We start from the raw sequence: 18,710 nt of genomic DNA on the forward strand, positions 1-18,710 counted from the left end.
TTAAACTCCAAGTCAAGTTGTCTCTACAAAGCAACTAGAATCAATTGATGCATGTACATGCACACAGCTGTCTATTAAAGAGTAACTAAACCCTGAGGTTTTAGATGGGGTGCATTGAGGCTGGAAATTAAATAAAATGCCTTGATTATGGGCAAGGCTTCTAGCAGTTAAGACATGCCCAGTCTATGCCATAAAATCTATGATATGCCACTATAGCTCTCTATTTACAATTCTTTCAATCCAAAACACTCATCACAGATTGTAGACCATATATTTTCTTGCCAATATAGCACATTTTTGTTGTTTGTGTTTTTCAAATGATCGTGGGTGCTTTTGTTAAATTTTTTGCGTTGTTGTTGTAATGTGTATTTTATGTCTTTGAAGTCCCTTTGTATATGCTGCTGTTTTTGTAGTCATCTTGTGTGTTTAAGTGGCTGTTTAGTGTGTCTTGTGTTTTTCAAGTTATTGTGTTTTTGTTATTGTCATCATTTTGTATAATTACGTTGGTATTTTGTGTATGTTTTTGTAGTCATTCTGTGTCTAAGTGGTTGTTTAGTGTGTTTTATTAATCATTTTATTTTCTATCTTTTTGTTGTTACTTGTACTTTTCTTTACATTTTGTGTATGTTGGGCTTCATAGAACTTCCAGCCTCATGAATTACATGTCTGATCTCAAGAGATGTGAGATATTTCAATTTCCTCTCTAAAATGTTTTCTAAACTGTGTTGCATTGACTTCAGTGTCTTCCATTGCTAATCTATATCAGTAGGGTTGATGGATGGATGGATGGATGGATGGATGGATGATGGATGTCCAAACAAACTGAAATGGTTCCAAGTTGGCATCTTCTGTTGATGTGAAGTTTGCGTGTATCTAAGTTAAATTCAGAGCCAGCAAAATCTGCAGCGGTTTACCAACAGTTTTAAAGTACATGAACTAATTAACTGTTCAATGCACTGCTGCAGATCTCTATTGTGGTCACGTCCGACTATGAGAACCTGGATGATCCATCAGACTGGAGCTGGATCACTGCTTTAATGCACCATCAGTATTCAGCCCACTAAGACCAATCATTTTCACTCACTGTCTACATGCAGCTCAAATCAAAAAGTGCATTTATAAACATACATCTGCACACTGCGAATAAGGCTTTTAACATAGTGAGATAGAAGAAAAAAGGACTTAAAAAGCCCATATGTCTGAATCAATCTCACTTAATATGAGATGAATACAAAAGTCTGAGAGTTATTGTGACCAAGAACAACCTGAGACAGAAATTAAATATTTTCACCACTTGTGTCTCTTTGCTATTAAATAATGGGTTAAAAAAAAAAGACATCTACTAAACTACTACATAGACAACTGGGACCACATGTGGTCCTCCATCTAATTTTATGCAGCCCCAAAACAAATCCCCATTAATTGTATTTCAAGAAGTTGGAAGTATTAAAAAGCCCAAGATAATACACAAAATAACTCCCAAACACACAAATCGACAGCAAAATGCACAAATTACACAACATTCCAAAAACACAAAATGACAACAAAGACAGACAACAACCACAAACAAAATGACCACAAAAAACAACGCATTGCAGAATAGCCCCAGACACACAAAACCGTCAACAAAATAACACAAAAACCTGTCAACAAAATGAGGAAAATACCAAAAACAAAACAAAAAATAAATACAGAAAGTGACCCAAAAAATGCACAAATTGACAACATAAATGCAGACAAACAACAAAACCACACCAAAAAAAAAAAAAAAAAAAAAAACCCTCCCCCCTACCTTTGTATTAATTAATGCTTGGATCAATCATTCTAAATGCTGAGCTTGACAAATGTAGATAACATGGCCGTTGGATCAGATACAATCACATATTATGGCCTCCGCTGTGATAAAAGTTAATTTCTTTAACACGATACACACTGAGTTGCGTGTTGTATTGTGTCTTACTTTACACAGGCAAATAATGTTTCACATAACCCATTATAAAAAAAAAATGAAATCAACCGGACCCTGTCATTCCAAGTGTTGCCCACAGAGGGGCAGCAGAGTTCCCAAGAACACAAAATAAAGATTGACAGGATTCCATATGTCATTCTCCACGAGTGGGTCTTTCTCACTCAACTTTGATTTAATCCTTCCATATTATCATTATTTGGAAGAAGAAAACAGATGAAACTGATCACATGTAAATGTTGATGCTATAATGTGTTTTCCTCTTATCTCCAGTTTGTGCTGTAATATATTCTCCTCTTCTCTCTAGGTGTCCCAATGTTGGAGCTCAACTGTTCCTGATCTCAGGTTCTAATGTTTTCTCTAAATCCTGTTTTGTTCTTCCTTTCCTGTACACTAACCCAGTGTTTGTCAACCTTGGGGTCACTTGAAATATCTGGTAATTGATTAAATTAATTGCTGAATAATACTACAATTTTAAACAACTGTATTCTGTATTGTCAAGTATGAATTTAGTTTCAATAAAACAGTTTAAAGAGAAAAAAATAAAATACCACATAAAAATATTTGAGCTGGCATATCTTGTCACTCTGTAACACAGTATAACAAACATGATTCAAAACTAATCCTAGGAAGAATAAAAAAAAAAAAAAAGTATTTTGGGTCGCTTGAAAATTGTGATATCAAGATGGGGTCACGATGCAAGAAAGGTTGGGAACCACTGTACGAACCCCAACCAGTCCAACGCTGATTCTTTGTAGTTTACCATCATTACTAATTATATTTTTAACACACTATTTAAACAAAAAATATTATATTAAGAATAAGGTTTAACTTGTACAAGTGTATAATTCTAATTTAACCTAGCATAGGGGCGAGTGCTGCAATAAGTTCCATTCTTTACAAGAGTGACGTAATATCACCAAACTGCTTCTCATTCATTGGTGATGCCACGACTGCAGGTAAACACCTTTTTTTTTTGCCTCGTCAGCAATTCCTGAAATTCCTTTTCCTTCTTTTTTTCCGCCATAATGTCATTTGTCAGCAGACGTGCTTGGATGCTAAAATCATTCATGAGCTACTTTGCATTGACAATCAATGGTAGAATGTGGTTCAGTTATGGAGGAGAACCACTTAACGCTAACCTGTTTGGATTTTTAACGTTCATGTTCAAAAGCCGAGATACGCTGTGGCTTTTTTTCAAATGTTGTACTCAGCTCCAGCTCAAACTGTGCGACTCAGGTGCAGAGCTCGATTGTGCGCAGCTCACAATGCATATTCTCACACTGTACGGACCGACACTCTGACACGATCTGACTGCTCACACTGTACGTTCCTACACGACACTTCGGGGTCTTGTTTCCAGAAAAGCAACGTCCAAATTAGAAGAAGAAGAAGAACTCTGAAGCGTCACCATTAAAACAGATGAAGAAGATAAACCCGGAAGTGGAGAGACACTCAGCAAAAAGAGTTTTAAATAAAGAAAAGACGGCGATGTGATGGACCAGGAACTTGCTGGACAGATGTGGGCACTACATTCTGTCAATTTTACAGCGGTCCTACGGTGGTCACGCATGCACAGTGAGAGGTCAAGGTAAGCCGGTCCGTGGCACTGCTTCAACTGTGAGATACCTTCAGGAGGAGCGACTGGATTTCAAACAGGTTTGATTTCCTTACGACCATACGATTGCTGATCGGGAGGTGTTCATCGCTTCTCGTGACCCCATTTATACTACACGATGCATGACATGATTTAGCTGAGACTCGCACAATCCCACAAAACAGACGAGTTGTTAAATGATAGTTGAAAATTGGCTCAAAATAAGCCAAAAATCGCAGTGTATGCCTGCCGTAACTCTTTCAGCCCCGTCTGCGATCACCGGTCAATGTTTCCAGCTCCACAAACTACATCACAGATTTGTTCAGTGCTCAGCAATTTTTTTAATGTGTATGTTATCTTAGGACAGAACAGTTACAATTAAAGGACATTACCGTACATTTGTCTTTAAAGGCAGATTTAACACAGCAGGGAAAAAACAGCAGTATGTCAGCATTCTTGTATTGAACTTTGAACTGCTAAAACATCTAGTAATACAACATTAAATACAAAGATTGAAATAAAAGTGAGAACAATGGGGGAAAATGTTTAAAAGTGTCCCATAACAAAGAGGCCAAAGTTATAATAGAGAAGGCTAAAGAAAGTAAAGCTTGTCAGCAAGCTGAATGGCAGGGTCGGAGTGTAGGTACTGACCAGCCAGGAAGGCCAGCTTGTGTGCGTATTTGCACGGAGCCGGGACACGGATAGTTCCGGGCCAGTTCCAGTACAAATGGCACATCTTGAAAGTCAACCTGCAGTGAAGGAGGATGAAAGTGGGGGAAAAAAATGTCTTGAGCCTAAATAAATGCCACAATATCTAGGATTCATCAGTGCAAACATTTTATTTTTTAACTGATTTTATAAATGTAATTGTTCTTGTACCTTTATCATCATGTTAAATGTAGGGCTGTCAACTTTGATCGTTTATTCGACTAATTGGTCGATTCTGTCGTGGTCAACCAAGAATGTAATTGGTCGACCACCAACAGTATCAGTTTCATTACCGTAAAAAAAATGCAATGCACTTATAGGTGATAAGGATGTAATATCAAATATAATTCATTTAATGCCTAAACATGATTCTATGTCCAGCAACAGCTGTGTGAGTGCTGCGCTGCAAGAAAAAAATAAGTGTTGTGCTTCAGCTATCAAAGCAGTGTGCTGTCCTCAGAGCATATCAGAGAGGGAACGAATTAAGACAGGCTTGAAGCACAAGCATCCACTATTGAATCAATCCTTTTTCTGCACAAGAACATGGATTATCCTTACATTTGATCGTTAAATTATGTAACTAAATACACTGCTGTCTCTGGCGGGGCGGGCACACTGCGCACCTGTGTGTTTGATGTGCGTTTGTTTCCCCGCGCACTGATCTGATGTTGACAAGCAGGCTTTCTACTAAAACAAACGTAAATGTGTCATTTGTATGAGGAAAAAATAGGTTTTAATTGTCGTTTTCATGTCGGGCTCTGATATAAATACCTAATGTATGTTGGACCTGTAGGTTTCACTTTTGCTTTGTCGGGTTCTAGTTAAAGCTTGAATAAGATTCATATAAATGGTCTGTGTTTAAAAGCAAATTGGCACCACAAAACGCCAAAACAAAATATTTCTTTTTCGTTCTCCACGTCCTCCTCTGCATCTGCTCATTCATTCTCCATTTTTTTTTTTTTTCTTTCTTCTTTTGGGTCCACTAATCGCTACGTAAGCCATAGTCTTGGTCGACCAACCATTTCCTTGGTTGACTACAGCCCTAGTTAAATGTAACTGTGTTGAAACTATTTGATAGCGGCTTTGTGTCGTGTTACAGCGTGATGTCACAGCTAGAATCTGATGATTTGGAACAGGGTTGGAGTCAATTGGAATCCAGAGTTCCAATAGCTTTAGTCAAATTAAATTCAAGACTCTAAGACCAACTTCACAGTAAACATAATTGGCAGAAAAAAACAATTACAGAGGGTTAGGGTACATTTTTCCAGTGTCTAGTGCAGACGTGCAACTGACGGCCACCAAAGTAAACACAAAAATACACAAAAAAACAGCCTAAAATAATCAAAAACCAATAAAAAAAATCTTTGCGTTTACATTTACCCATGTTTACATATTAAAAAATAAAATAAAAGTCAATGTCACCATTTTTTGAAAGATGGATTTAAAACATTTTCATGACAATTAAGGCCTTATTTTCAGATTCATGAATTTAATGCCTTTTAGGACTTTTTAGGGATCCGCGGGAACCCTGTAATTGTAATCGAGTTCAGACATTTGACATTGTAATTGGTTTGGGAATCGTACAAAAACTGTCATTTACAATTTAATCAAAAGCAAACCTGTGGAACAATGTTACAGTTTTATGACTTACACATACATACTTAATAATCGTTAAAATATGTTTCATATCAAGTTTTCCTGTCACTTCTCTTGAGGATCATTTTACATCTAGGTGTATAGTGACAGAAAAAAGGGCTAGATGCCCACACCAAAAATATTAAAACCAATATAATCATTGATTAGGAAGCTTAAAGTAACCGAGAGATGAAAAATAAATTAGATTATAGATATTATTGTTAGTGTATTTTACAGCTGATTTAAGACATGGGTCAAACTGACCCGTTATCATAAGAGATGCTAACAGGAAGCTAACACAAAAGGAATGTTACATTTTATGGGTTTATTTAATAAAGGCTGAGTAATTATGGTTAATTGTAATTGAACTCCAGGACTGGGTTGTACTGCTCAAACTTCTGACTGACATACTTTGTAAATGTTTCATTTTTCTATGAGTGCCATACCTCTGCAGATGGTCTGGTGTCAGGTTTGCGGTATTGTACAGAGCCACGTAGTGCGTGGGCAGTCCACAGCCCTGAGTGGTGTGATGTGCCATCAAATAAAAGTCCAACCTGTGTATGTCGGAGGTAAAGCATATTGGTGAAATATTTTGAAGGCTAACTGCAAACACTGATTTTCAGGTAAAAAAATATACAATTGCACATGAACAGCTGATACCAATTTAACTTCCAACAAGTGGAACATTGTGGTTGTTTTTTTGTACAAAAATAATCCCAGGACCCCATGACTGACCATTTGCTCTGAGTGAGGGTGTGGTCCAGGACTGTCCCAGGTGGGGGGGGAATAAATGTGTTGCCTGTGCTGGAATACAGAGTGGTGTTGATTCTCTTTTGGACAACTAAGAAAGTGAGCTTTGGCTTGTAGTCTTCAAAGGCCTCAAAGCTCTTGATCAGCTGTGGAATCTCGTACTGCTCCACCATCTTCAGTTGGCTTTCTGCCACACCGTCACGGTACACCACAATCTTGTCAGGCAAGTTGTGATTTACCTGCACAAAATAACAAACTTTAGTGCCTAGTCAAACAGATAGTGAAACCATAAATCAGTGAGTTAAATTATGTATATATTTGATCATTTTTTTTACATGTACATCCGTAAAACTTCCAGAGGCCAGAAGTTCACCTATACAGTTGAACACATCAATCATATACAGCATCTTGGATCATTGTTAACTCATTGACTGCCAAAGACGTCTAAAGACGTCAATTGTGTTTTTTGGCTGGGGTTGCTAGGAGACAGTGTGACGAAGCTCTCCCGAGAATATCGAGCTTGTACCATGATGTAGTGACCAACTGGTGACATGTAGGTGGCAGCAGCACATCTTTGGATGAGAGCTCACCCGTGATGGGCAGAGCTCAGAGGGTTTACAAGACAGAAAAAACAAGGCAAGCGGTGAGACTTGGCATGTCCGGGAGGAGCAGGAAGTTGCGTGTAGGAAGAATGATGGGGGGACAGACTTGGAGGACGGCCAAAATACAGTAAGAAAACCATACGACTGACCCTAATAGCAAATACTAATTTTGCCATCAACAGCCCGGTCTCAGTGTTGTTTTTATAGTTTTATAGAAAGAAACCAATGTTGAGGTGTCACTAAAGCTAAGAAAAAAATTCTTCAACAGTGAAAGATGTTTTTCTCAGCTTTTTGTCACAAACTGGAAATTTTTGTGAAACTTGCCTCGATTCAATTGCTGATTACAGAAGAACAAAACAAGCTAGAAACAAAAAACAAAACAAAAGATTTTGATGAAAGTAGAGAGTCTAATCTTTCAGAATCTGGTTTCAGATTGTCATAGTACAAAATATACTGTAGGTCTTGAAAGATCAGTGAAAATGATCTAAAACGCCTGGCAATATGGGGTTAGCAGCTCTGAAAATGGCTGGCAGTAAACGAGTTAAGTTTGACTTTTTAATCGCTTCTGTAAACATTGAACATTAAAATGTGAATTCACAAAATACGGCTTTTGTAGTGGCTGAAAGCCTCCTTTTTACCTCGTGGTATTTTTGCAGTGCAGATTTGAAGCAAAGCCCGAAACCACTGATGAGCTCTTCAGTGGGTATCTGGAAAGTTACTCTGGAGTACCAGCGGGTCATTGAACTGGAAAAGAGAACAATAATGAACATGTAAACTAATAATTTAATTTTCACATACCACTGTAAAGGTTGATCAAATATTCAAAGGAAAAAATATATAATACGTTAGATAAAAATGCTAAAATATCAACACATCAGGATCTTAACACTAACTCTAAGGTAGTAAGAAGGAACCTTACCCGTTCACACTGGCAACAAAGCCCATGACAGACTGGTGGGATTTGGCGGAGTTGTGATGGACATCTACTCCGATTACCATCAGGCTTTTCTATTGAAGTAAGACACTTTTAGCCAAAAATGTGCACATAAATTCAGATTATTTAGACTATTTTCTAATAATCTAATATCGTCAGATCACACACCTTTATGTACAGTATCATACTCGTTTTGACGTCAAACTTAGTTTGAGTAGTACATTAGTATGAGCTGCTTGGCATCGTTAAAGAACCAAATATTCCAAGCCGAACAGTTAGTTAGATTTGTAGCTTGGCAAGTTATCATTACCTCTAACCAGTGGTCAGCAACCAAGAGTTAATGTTTAGCCATGTATAGCTTTTTAAAATTTTAATATTATAATTAAGTTTCCTGAAAAGTCTTTAGCACCTAAAGGGTTAAAAGAAGCATTTCTGCTTATCTGTACTTGGGCTGAGGAATTAAAAGTCCTTTTAATCCGTCGACTGTGAGAAATGCAACTTGCCAGTGGTATGTTGACAGTCCACAACTCTCCTCCCAGCTTGCTGTTTATTTGTAGGAGAATCTTTTGAGCGATACTCTTGAGCCTTTGTGGTTTAGAAATGGTCCGCACATTGATGGCCTAGAAAACAAAAAAAAGAGAAAGAAAAATCCAATCTAGTGTCAGAAAGAAAAGCCAAAAAATATTGAAATTGAAAGATGTATCAAAGAAGAGGCTGCAACTTGACAAACCTGCGATGGGATGGGGTTTTTCACACAGCACAGCTTCTTGATGGCGCTGTAGAGATCCTCCCTGTTACCAACCAAGATGCACACGACAAGCTGCAATTTGGGCTGTAAACGGATGAATGAAATTTATCAAAAATTTTATTATGCAGGAGGTTTAATTTAAAGAACATGCGTTGTAAACTAGACACAAATAAGTCATTATGTTCAAATTTCAATACAACATATATAAAGAACATAAAAGGTACACAAAATATGAGCTACTTTAAAACTTTTACTTCAGTAACATTCTCATTGCCCACTTTAATTTTTCCTGATGGTTTTATAGAAAAAAAATAAACAAATCAAACTATCTTAGTTTTGAATTCCTTTCAATATAAAAAAGAATACTGTAGACCAGACATGGGCAACTGGCGGTCAGGGGAACACACAGTCCTCAGTCTAATTTTGTGTGGTCCCCAAAACCAATCCCCAAATATTAAATTTCAAGATGTTGGAAGGAACACTACAATTACAGTCTGTTGTGGTAATCTATTACCAAAATAAATATAGACATCTTCAGAGCTCAACATTTGTGGTAGGGTAATTAAAATGTTCATGTCAGTTGGTGTCAAAAATAAGCTGCACTATTTGTAATGTTCACAAAGTGTAGAAAGTCGCCACTAAAATTCATAACCTGTGTGTGTGTGTGTGTGTGTGTGTACCTCACAAGTCAGATGGGAGTGAATGGTCTTGACATAAGTCTCAGTTCGATCGTTGCTCAGGGCCACACAAAGAGGGCGCCCCAGTCTTAAACCAATGGGTCCAGCAGCCTTGTTAAACACAGAAACTAACATTTCCACTTGTTCTGCACAGTGGCGAGGGTAGAAGACGGCCCAGATGTTCAAAGGGATCTAGAAGATGAGATGAAACACTAGTGGTGAAAACATTTATAACATTACTTTAACTAGGACAGCGCTGTTGAGCATAAAAGCTTCCCTGACGTAATTTTGATCCCCTACGAAGAAATGTCGCCCCCCTACGGTGCGTTTTCATCAACGTAGTGGGGATTTTCTGTTTTTTCCTTTTTTAATTGGTACCGTCTTATTAATTGTTGCACACTTGGACACCAAAGGGACTTCCAGATGTGCATGAGTTGTTTTAACTCTTTAATCTGAATAATCAAAAAACAGGTCAGATGCATTGTCTATTTAATAGGTGAAGACTGGAGCATCTGAGCAAAATGCATCTGAGGACCCTGAGGACCCCTGCTGCCACTTAGCTGCCCCTGATGTTGCCTGTGTGCATCCTCCGCTTGGTAACCGTAATTATTGTCTAACATACACAGTGTAGCTTCACCCAGACGTAGCATGTAGCGACACATGAAGCTGCTCATCATGTTTATTACTTGAAATGGATCATTCTACATGCATGCACACGGATGTGAAAACCGTCGGGTTGAAATATGTTTGGGCTTAAAAGAAACATCGGCTTCATTCTAGTCAGACAGGTTCGGGCTGGGTCTATTTTTTTTTTTTTTCTAGATCTGATTAAATCTACTGTGCGCATCCTTCGTAATCCATAATCACAGTCGAATATAAACATAAATATGCTCCAATCTTTACCTGCGGACCCCTGCAGTCACTTAGCTGCCCCCGATGCTGCCTGTGTACACTGTCCAATATAAACAGTGTGCGTGTGTTCCAATAATACCTGCGGGTCCCACAAGACAAGTCTCCTGTGTGATGTGATTACAACTACACACCAACGGTTGTGAAGTTAGAGTGGCTTTGTTTCTATTATCATCAACCTTGGATCATTCAAACTTTACCCAAATAACCACCACTTCGCGGGTCATAGAAACAGACTCACCGAACTGATCACAGTCCCACTCACAACTTCTCTGGACCATGAAGCTTCAGCACTGCTGATGAATGAGGAGCGCATAAAAATGCTTTCTTTGGGTAGAGTTCGACCTTTAACCTGAAAAAGCACAATCGAGGCACCTAAATTGACAACTAGAAATGCTGTGTCACTAAGCATTTCATAATTACTGTCTCTAAGGCACTTTTGAACTGAACACAGATTATACGCAGTCATTTAAATGTATATAGTGCTAAGTTAGCACTTATAAATGCTTTCTTAAAAATGAAGTTTAACACACTAACACAGGCCGGTGATGAGGTCTTTGTTGTACATTATTTACACAATTCTTACCAGCATGATTTCAGTGCCAACCTCAAGTCCCCATCTGCTCAGCTCCTCTTTACTCTCTGGATTGGCATTGATGCTTCGGAGAAGCTTCATTATGGATGTTGCGTGTTGCGCACTGCTCACATTGATGTGCATGGTCAAATCCTAAGGAAAAATAAATACTGAGTGTGAATTTGTCTTGAAAGTTTTAGACGATTAGCCTGTGTTCGACTAAAATATAATTACTACTAAGTACATTCTCTTGTTCATCTTTTTTCAAATCGCAAATTTGAAATCAGTCTTAAAATCGGTCTCCATTCCCGAAGTGTTTTAAAAACAATTCCAGAGAAACTTTGTGAGGAAGCACAGTACAGTTTCCCTGCTAGGCATATGATACATTTACTAAACATATGAACCTGGATGATGTGCAACATTCTTCTTCTTAAGCAGGATAAGACTGGAGTCATTACAGTTGACAGAACATTAAAAAACCATCAGTGGCTATCTTCATTACTAAGGCTCATCTACATATATAATCTTTTTGCAAGGTTCTCTTTTTGTGTCTTTTCAACAAACACAAGCAATAAATACATCTGTATTGTATTAAACAACATCAGACTTGTTTCGTATAGGTTAGGCTAATGTTAAGATAAAAGCAAATGAAGCATGAGTTAAAATGAAAGACGGTTAAATAAAGCGCTTCCATTACAGTTGTACTCAGGGGAAACTTGCAAGTCAGATGGATGAAAGCGTGACTTCATTTATTACTCAGATTCTGACAGGGAATTAGTAATGAAATACACTCAAAGATATTAAGATAACTTAAGTCATTTTACTTTTCATATATATATTTATTATACATCTGTATGTGTAAAAGAACCTAAGTATTTTTTACTAATGTGTACAAATGCATAAAAACATTTTCTTTCTTTGACCAAAACAAAATGGTTGTTCAAGTCATTGTCACATTTGAGATATTCTTATTAGTAACATTTCTTATTTAAGAAAATGACCCAGAGAAATTACCATTACAAGATTGGCATTATTAACAGTTTTGTCAACTTTTTTTTTGACAAATTCACAAAAGGTTCTCTGAACTAAGAACAATTTTACGGCTAAAATCACTTACTTTCATGGAATTAAAGTCCTTTTTCATCTTCTCAGGAATTCCCGTCAAGAAGGAAAGCTCGGGCACTAAAAGGATCTCCCCTGTGATAATTTGCTGCAACGAGTAAAAAATAAATAAATATGAAAAGAGTTTTGACAGCTGATATTTTACATAAATGTCAGGATTCTGTTGAGTGTAGGGGCCCCCAACATTGTGATCTTGCACCCCTATGAAGTGATGGCGCCCCCACGCTCCGTTTTCAGCAACGTGGGGGTATTTTATGTTTCTTTTGCTCACTTGGACACAAAAGGGACTTCCAGGCGTTAGGGCTGCTCAATTATAGAAAAATTAATATTCACAATTATTTTAGTCAATTGAAATCACGATTATTCGGAAACCAAAAAGTTGTTTATTTTTTGTACAAAACAATGTAAAATATATTCTTTAAACAATTCAAAGTTTGTATTAATAGTAGTTTTTTTTCATGTGCGCCAAGCTTTATTCTTTGTAGATATCCGAAATCGGGGAAGCTTGTTTTATTTAGCAAATAAAACATATGTGAAATTAAACAACAAAATAAAAAAAAAAAATATATATATATATATATATATATATATTTTTTTTTTAATCAAATTTTTTCTTGTTTATATAATTTTTGTAATTGTTGAGTGTAAAAATCGAAATTGTGATTGAATTTTGATTAATTGCACAGCCTTATTAGGCGTGCACCGGTAGTTTTAACTCTTTTTAATCTGCCGCATTTATGGTAATACCTCATTAAAATTTGAAAAGAGCATCTTGGAATCAGTCTTTAGACTGTTATTTCTTGACTCTACAGTGTGTGTGAGTATTTATTAGTGGAGAATCTATACCAAGCATTAGTAACTAACTACATTCATCATCACCTTACCCAATTCAACAAATAACTTTTAGCTTTAAAGCAAGGCTGGAACAAAGATTAAAAACATCTACAAAAATGCAAACTTTAGCTTTTACTTCATTAAATTTGGCCCTCTGAGAGTTATCAATTTCAAAATTTCATGTGCCAGTGGTGCCACGCGATCCCCTATGCTGTGAAAATTTCCTGGTGAGAATCTTGAATGTGTCTTTTGAGCATATTTGTTACACATTAACAATTTCTTATTCCGAGAAGAAACAATTCATTGGGTTCTGTCAAACCAGGGAATTTGGGGGCAAAAAACATAGCAACAAAAATGTATATTTCAAAATTGAAAATGCAGTGCTGATGCAGTGCTGTCTGTAGGCAAAAGGTGACACTATGATATCACGTATGGTGACACTCAAGTTGAGAACTTCTAGCAAAACCTAACTAAATAAATGAACATGTTGTACCTTTCCTCCTTGTTTTGATCGCTCCTTTGGTCTGTGCATGAGCAACGGTTGATCCATCTCTTTCACTGTTATCCCATAGTTTTTTCTGTTGAATAATCAAAGTGAATGGATAGAAGAAAATATAAACCAAATATTAAATAGACATTGTTCTAATTCAAATTTGAAAAAAATTGCATTTCTTTGTGAAACAAAATAACTCACGCCCGTAACAAAGCAGACAAACACTGTAGCTATACCTGTAGTATTCCACAAAAGAGGTTTTAGTGCCATCCATTAAAGTAAACGTGTCTTTGGGCGACTTGTTCCACTCAATGGCATCGATGCGGTAGGTGCGATTATTATAACGAGTGATTACAATGGACCCCACCAGTTCTTTGGTGCATTCGTCTTGGAAGTTCTCCGTGCTTCGTTGGTACAACATGTTCCTGGAAGGTGAAAGAACACAAGCTGAGAAATTCTGCTTTTATATTTCAACACATCGACCTGTGATATGTAATGGCTTTTTGTATCATACTTATCGTGAGCCTGTTGGTATCAAGCAGAAGAGTCAGTTAAATGTTGTTTATTTGTTTGTTTATGTCCATAATGTATTTATAGACGATTCTCATACAAGAAACATCAGGAATCTATGAAACACCACCAGCACTGTCCAGTATATTCAGGTATTTATTTCACAGTAACAACGGTTGAATTATTATTTTGGCAAAAAAGTTACTGAAATCAATTTTAAGTCACTGAATTGTTTCAGATCCAATCATTCCAAATTAACCAATATCATCCATGAATCGAATCGACAATAGCAAATCGGGATTCAAATCGAATTGTTGCTAAAACAAATTGTTACACCTAGGGCTGGGTGATATGGCCCAAAAATTAAATCTCAGATTTTCTCACAAAAAATTTGATTTACGATTTCCCCCTACTTGTTAAAGAAAACAAAAAGTATAAATGACAGTGATTTTACAAAACAAGTTTTGATTTTACTTTAACAAACTTAACAAAATTAACTTCTATTTACCTGCTGGAATTAAAGTGTCGACTGTACTTTAGTTGAAAAAATTATAATTTGTAGTTTGAAAGGAGACTAAATTGTTAACGTTTATATTACTAGCTGCACCATTAACACATTAACAAAGAATTCTCTCAATAACTAACCTGAACAAAAACGTAAAATAATGATATTTTAACAACTCACATGTAAGGATGCAAAGATTATTCGTGAGGCAGTTAAAAATTGATTCAAAAATGTCACGGTTCACATCGATTCTCTGAAATTGAATCGCAGTATTTTTTTTTTTTTTACAGCAGAGAGCGCCATATATTTAGAATTTGAAATTCAGGACGCACCACCATGTTTTAAATCAGAAGTGTGGAAGCATTTTGGCTTCCCCAGGACAAAATGAAAGAAGTGAAAAAGAAAGAAAAATCCAAGGTAAGAGGAGCTCAGAGAGGAAAGGGAGAAACAAGAAAGAATGAAAGCTAAAGTTTCTTTATTTATATTATAACTATTATGCAGTTTTGCATAGTTTACTGTAGAGCCAGATTTTAAATGAATAGGCTTCTTCATTTATATTATTTCTTTATTTATTTCATTCAGGATTTATTTTTAATTACATTTCATTGTTTTGCATAGTTTATCAAGGGATTCTTTTGTCAATGAAAGATAAAAGAAAAAAGTACAGTATTTTTCTTTTACTGAAAAAAAAATATTCTTATATTTTTCAGTCATCATTTGTCTCCAGTCTCATTTCGTAAAATAAATTGTGAGAGAATTGTATCGTGAATTGTATCATATTGGAAGTTGAGTGAATCGTAACATCCCTACTTACATGACATCCAGCACAGAGTCGTTTCTCAGCACTTTGTGGGAGACGACCACCGACAGGTGCAGACCTCCGTCTGTGCGCTTGATACTAGTCTCGTATCCAGGCCACACTTGAAGCCTTTTAAGAAAAAACAGTGACCATTCTTTTAAATAATCACTTTGTGCAAAACTACTAGGAAAATTAGTATTTCATGAAACCACTTATACATAATATAACATGTTATAGCAGCCCAATAATTGTGCAAATACGTATTCTTAGAAGAAAGCCAAAAAACTCAGTTATACTTCCTCAAATATTCAGGTTTGAGGTTTAATAATATTTTGGATTGACTGAAAGCAATGCAATTGTTCAATAATAAAAAAAAAAGTCTGCAAAAAGACAACTAGCCCTAAAATTACAGTGTAGCAATAATTTGCATTCGACCACTCGCGTTAGAATGGAAGGTGATACTCACCGATGTTTGCTCAGAATAATGGCGTTCTCAGGGTAGTAATGATTCCGACCCACTAAAGTCAAACCAAGAATCTTCATTACCCTTTAAGAAAAATGAAACAGAATGATGTTATGATTAGCAATCCAATAGTGACATAGTAGGGCCCTATAAAATAATTTTTTCTTCCAAATTGCGTTTTATTTTTTTCTCCCAAATTCCGTGTTTTCTACTTAAATTTTTTACAATTCCATTTTGTTTAGAAATATTAATCATTTTTTTCATAAAATATTAGTTTTTAACTCCTGTGAGGAAACAAAATACTAAAAAAAAAAAACCATAATGAAACAAAAATGTATGTCAAAAATAAAAATGTAATTTAAAATAATGAGTGAGATAAACTTAATGGTAGATATAAGTTATACTGACATGGAGTATTCCTTATTAATTACTGTATCTTATAAGGATATGAGAGCAGCATTGTCACATTTCCCCTCATGGATCAATGATTTGCTGAATCTGAGCAGGTTTGATGATTAAGTTTGATCAACTTCATTTAAATTAACTTCATTTCAATTATCCTGATGACATAATTTCAGAGCGTAATGATTACACAAAAATAAATGGACGCAAGGATACATCGGTTATTTCACCAGTAGGAGCCAGAATATTTTACAGTACTCCTTCTCACCTATAAAGCCCTTAATAATCAGGCCCCCTAAAACCTCGCAGATCTGCTCCACCCCTACACTCCCTCCCGCAGCCTCCGCTCCTCAGATGCAAACCTCCTCACTGTCCCCAGAACCAAGCACAGAAACCTGAGGGGACAGACCTTTCTCTGTAGCTGCCCCCACCCTATGGAATTCCTTACCAAGCCACATCTGCACCGACCTCCCATGCTTCAAATCACTACTCAAAACTCACCTGTTTCACTCAGCTTTTAATGTTTAAACCACCCACTCGCTTCTTTTCTCTGTCATATTTTCTTCTATCAATGCTCTTGTTGTTTTTATGTTGTAAAGTGCCTTTGAGTGTCTCGAAAAGAACTTTTAAACTATCAATAACCTACGATGTTTCAGGTCTCGTCAACAACAGCCTCATATTTATAATCAACAGAAAAATGGATAATTAAAGTAGAAACCCACCAAATGCTGAATACAAAGCAAAGTTTTGACTTTTTAACGACACAAACGCAGCAGTCTAACGCACGCACGCACACGCACGCACGCACACTTTTGTGTTTCTCAGTTTGTGATAAACTTTGTCACTTTTTAGCCGAAAGTATTTCCAGACGGCCCAAGTTAACTTTCAAATCGTCGTCGTCAGCAGCTCCATGCAGGCGTGTGCATGTGAGCGTGCATCAGCATGAAAGGTTCAAATACGCCGCGGTTTATGGATTTCTCACTCAAACATTAGCTGGGTTTCCTTTATAGATTTTCGCAAAAATAAAAGCAATGTTACTAAATCTTGACAAAATATAATTGTGTTTTGAACGTTTTTCCATTGAAGGTTGTTTTGGAGCCTTGTAACTCCCGTGAAATCTCATCCCACGAGACTTTGCTGCAGGAAGATGGATGCTTAGAACCTCCTCATAACACTCGTTTTCTCGGAGAGCAGTGGTCATGTGACCAAGTACGTCACTCTCTGACGTGTATTTGCGGAAGTGTTTCCAAAACGCTTTTGTGACAAATTTCAATATTGAAACGTCTGAAATTCCTCCTCATGAAAGCGTAGCAATATGAGTGTTTTTTTAATTCAGGTGTTTCCATTACCAGTTTTTATTGTGCTTTAGATTTTCAACATTTCCAATGGTAATGAACACAATTTCTGAGCATTTAAAAATGTTCTTGGTATGTGTTGCTTTACATTGATCACACTTACATCTATTTTTAAACACATGCTGTTGTTACATTATTATATGACTAAAAGACAAAAAACAACTAGTTTTTGGCGCCGTTTACTAGAATGCTGTCGACCTGTTATCATTTACACTACAACTTCCTTATTTCTTAGGTTAATAAATGTAAACTCCACCGTAGACTTGAGGCTTTTTATGAGTTTAGAAACTGATGACTTACTAGGAGACCAAAATGTGGTAATTTCCTCATTTAATTTAACAGAGCCATCTGCAGTTAAAGTATTGCAGGACTTGTCATTTTGCAACCCAAATGTAGGCCACGGACCCATTTTGAGAGTAGTTGGCAGTTACCTCAATAAAATAAAAGGGGATTTATTCATGTAGGTGCGTGACTTATTCAAGAGCAATGAATTTCCTTTAAGGGTCCATGTTTTTCTGTGCTTTAAACATCATAAAAGTGCTATGTGGGCTTCATACACATGCCTAAAGTGTTTTTTCATTGATTCCCTCAATCATTAGTTAGAGGGTGATTTGCTCCTTTCTTACTGCAGGGTGAGCCCAAACACCTCGCTACAATTTGATGACGCGTTCCCACTTTGATGACAAATTTGACACGGCACTGAGCTGGAGAAGCCACGCCTCCAGGAAGCTCTCTGCCGTGATTGACATGTAAACAGACACGCCCACGAAGGTGCGCATTTCAGTGTCCTATGCTATGTATGTATTTTCTACAGTCTATGTATGTACCGGCGAACGCCCCGCCCCCAAGATCTGTCTTGTGTTTCTAAAGCAGCATGAGCTCGGCTACAGAGTGGGTGGGAGGAGAGGCGTTCTCTGGCCCTACGTCACCGTGCGGGGTGAAAGAAGTCAGTGTCCCGTCTATAGACATGCCCACTCATGAATATGCATAAGTAGGCCGCAAATCAGCCTATTTGTGTAGAGTGGCTCAGAAAGTGACTTTTCAGAGGCTAAAACTCTGGAAAACAGACGAGTTTAGGAAAAATAACCTCAAATGTTAGGTTTTTGGGGTTCTTAGAACAAATGGAG

General features: G+C 36.9%; 2 protein-coding genes across 4 annotated transcripts in view; one reads left to right on the forward strand and one right to left on the reverse strand.

The window, feature by feature from the left end:
- piwil2 (piwi-like RNA-mediated gene silencing 2) overlaps positions 1 to 18,710 on the reverse strand; it is a 28,536-nt gene that overhangs the window by 2,122 nt on the left and 7,704 nt on the right. For 2 of the 3 annotated variants that reach the window (XM_028448462.1, XM_028448460.1), the window contains exons 9-23: positions 15,830 to 15,910; positions 15,379 to 15,492; positions 13,786 to 13,974; positions 13,550 to 13,634; positions 12,218 to 12,310; positions 11,113 to 11,253; positions 10,768 to 10,878; positions 9,621 to 9,809; positions 8,923 to 9,024; positions 8,696 to 8,812; positions 8,178 to 8,266; positions 7,897 to 8,002; positions 6,642 to 6,895; positions 6,353 to 6,460; positions 4,103 to 4,312 (exon numbers count right to left, since the gene is read on the reverse strand). In XM_028448462.1, the coding sequence (XP_028304263.1) occupies positions 4,156 to 4,312; positions 6,353 to 6,460; positions 6,642 to 6,895; positions 7,897 to 8,002; positions 8,178 to 8,266; positions 8,696 to 8,812; positions 8,923 to 9,024; positions 9,621 to 9,809; positions 10,768 to 10,878; positions 11,113 to 11,253; positions 12,218 to 12,310; positions 13,550 to 13,634; positions 13,786 to 13,974; positions 15,379 to 15,492; positions 15,830 to 15,910 (1,936 nt within the window). In that variant the 3' untranslated portion in view covers positions 4,103 to 4,155. Of the gene's footprint in view, positions 1 to 4,102; positions 4,313 to 6,352; positions 6,461 to 6,641; positions 6,896 to 7,896; positions 8,003 to 8,177; positions 8,267 to 8,695; positions 8,813 to 8,922; positions 9,025 to 9,620; positions 9,810 to 10,767; positions 10,879 to 11,112; positions 11,254 to 12,217; positions 12,311 to 13,549; positions 13,635 to 13,785; positions 13,975 to 15,378; positions 15,493 to 15,829; positions 15,911 to 18,710 lie in introns of those variants that run through there. The other variant, XM_028448463.1, reaches the window with a different exon arrangement.
- dennd4a (DENN/MADD domain containing 4A) overlaps positions 2,293 to 18,710 on the forward strand; it is an 80,870-nt gene continuing 64,452 nt past the window's right edge. Inside the window, 1 exon segment of the mRNA XM_028448459.1 lies at positions 2,293 to 2,311. The gene's annotated coding sequence lies outside the window, so the exon portion shown is untranslated.

The sequence above is a fragment of the Gouania willdenowi genome, chromosome 6 (assembly GCF_900634775.1).
Source record: "Gouania willdenowi chromosome 6, fGouWil2.1, whole genome shotgun sequence".
In the NCBI taxonomy this organism is placed as follows: Eukaryota; Metazoa; Chordata; class Actinopteri; order Blenniiformes; family Gobiesocidae; genus Gouania; species Gouania willdenowi.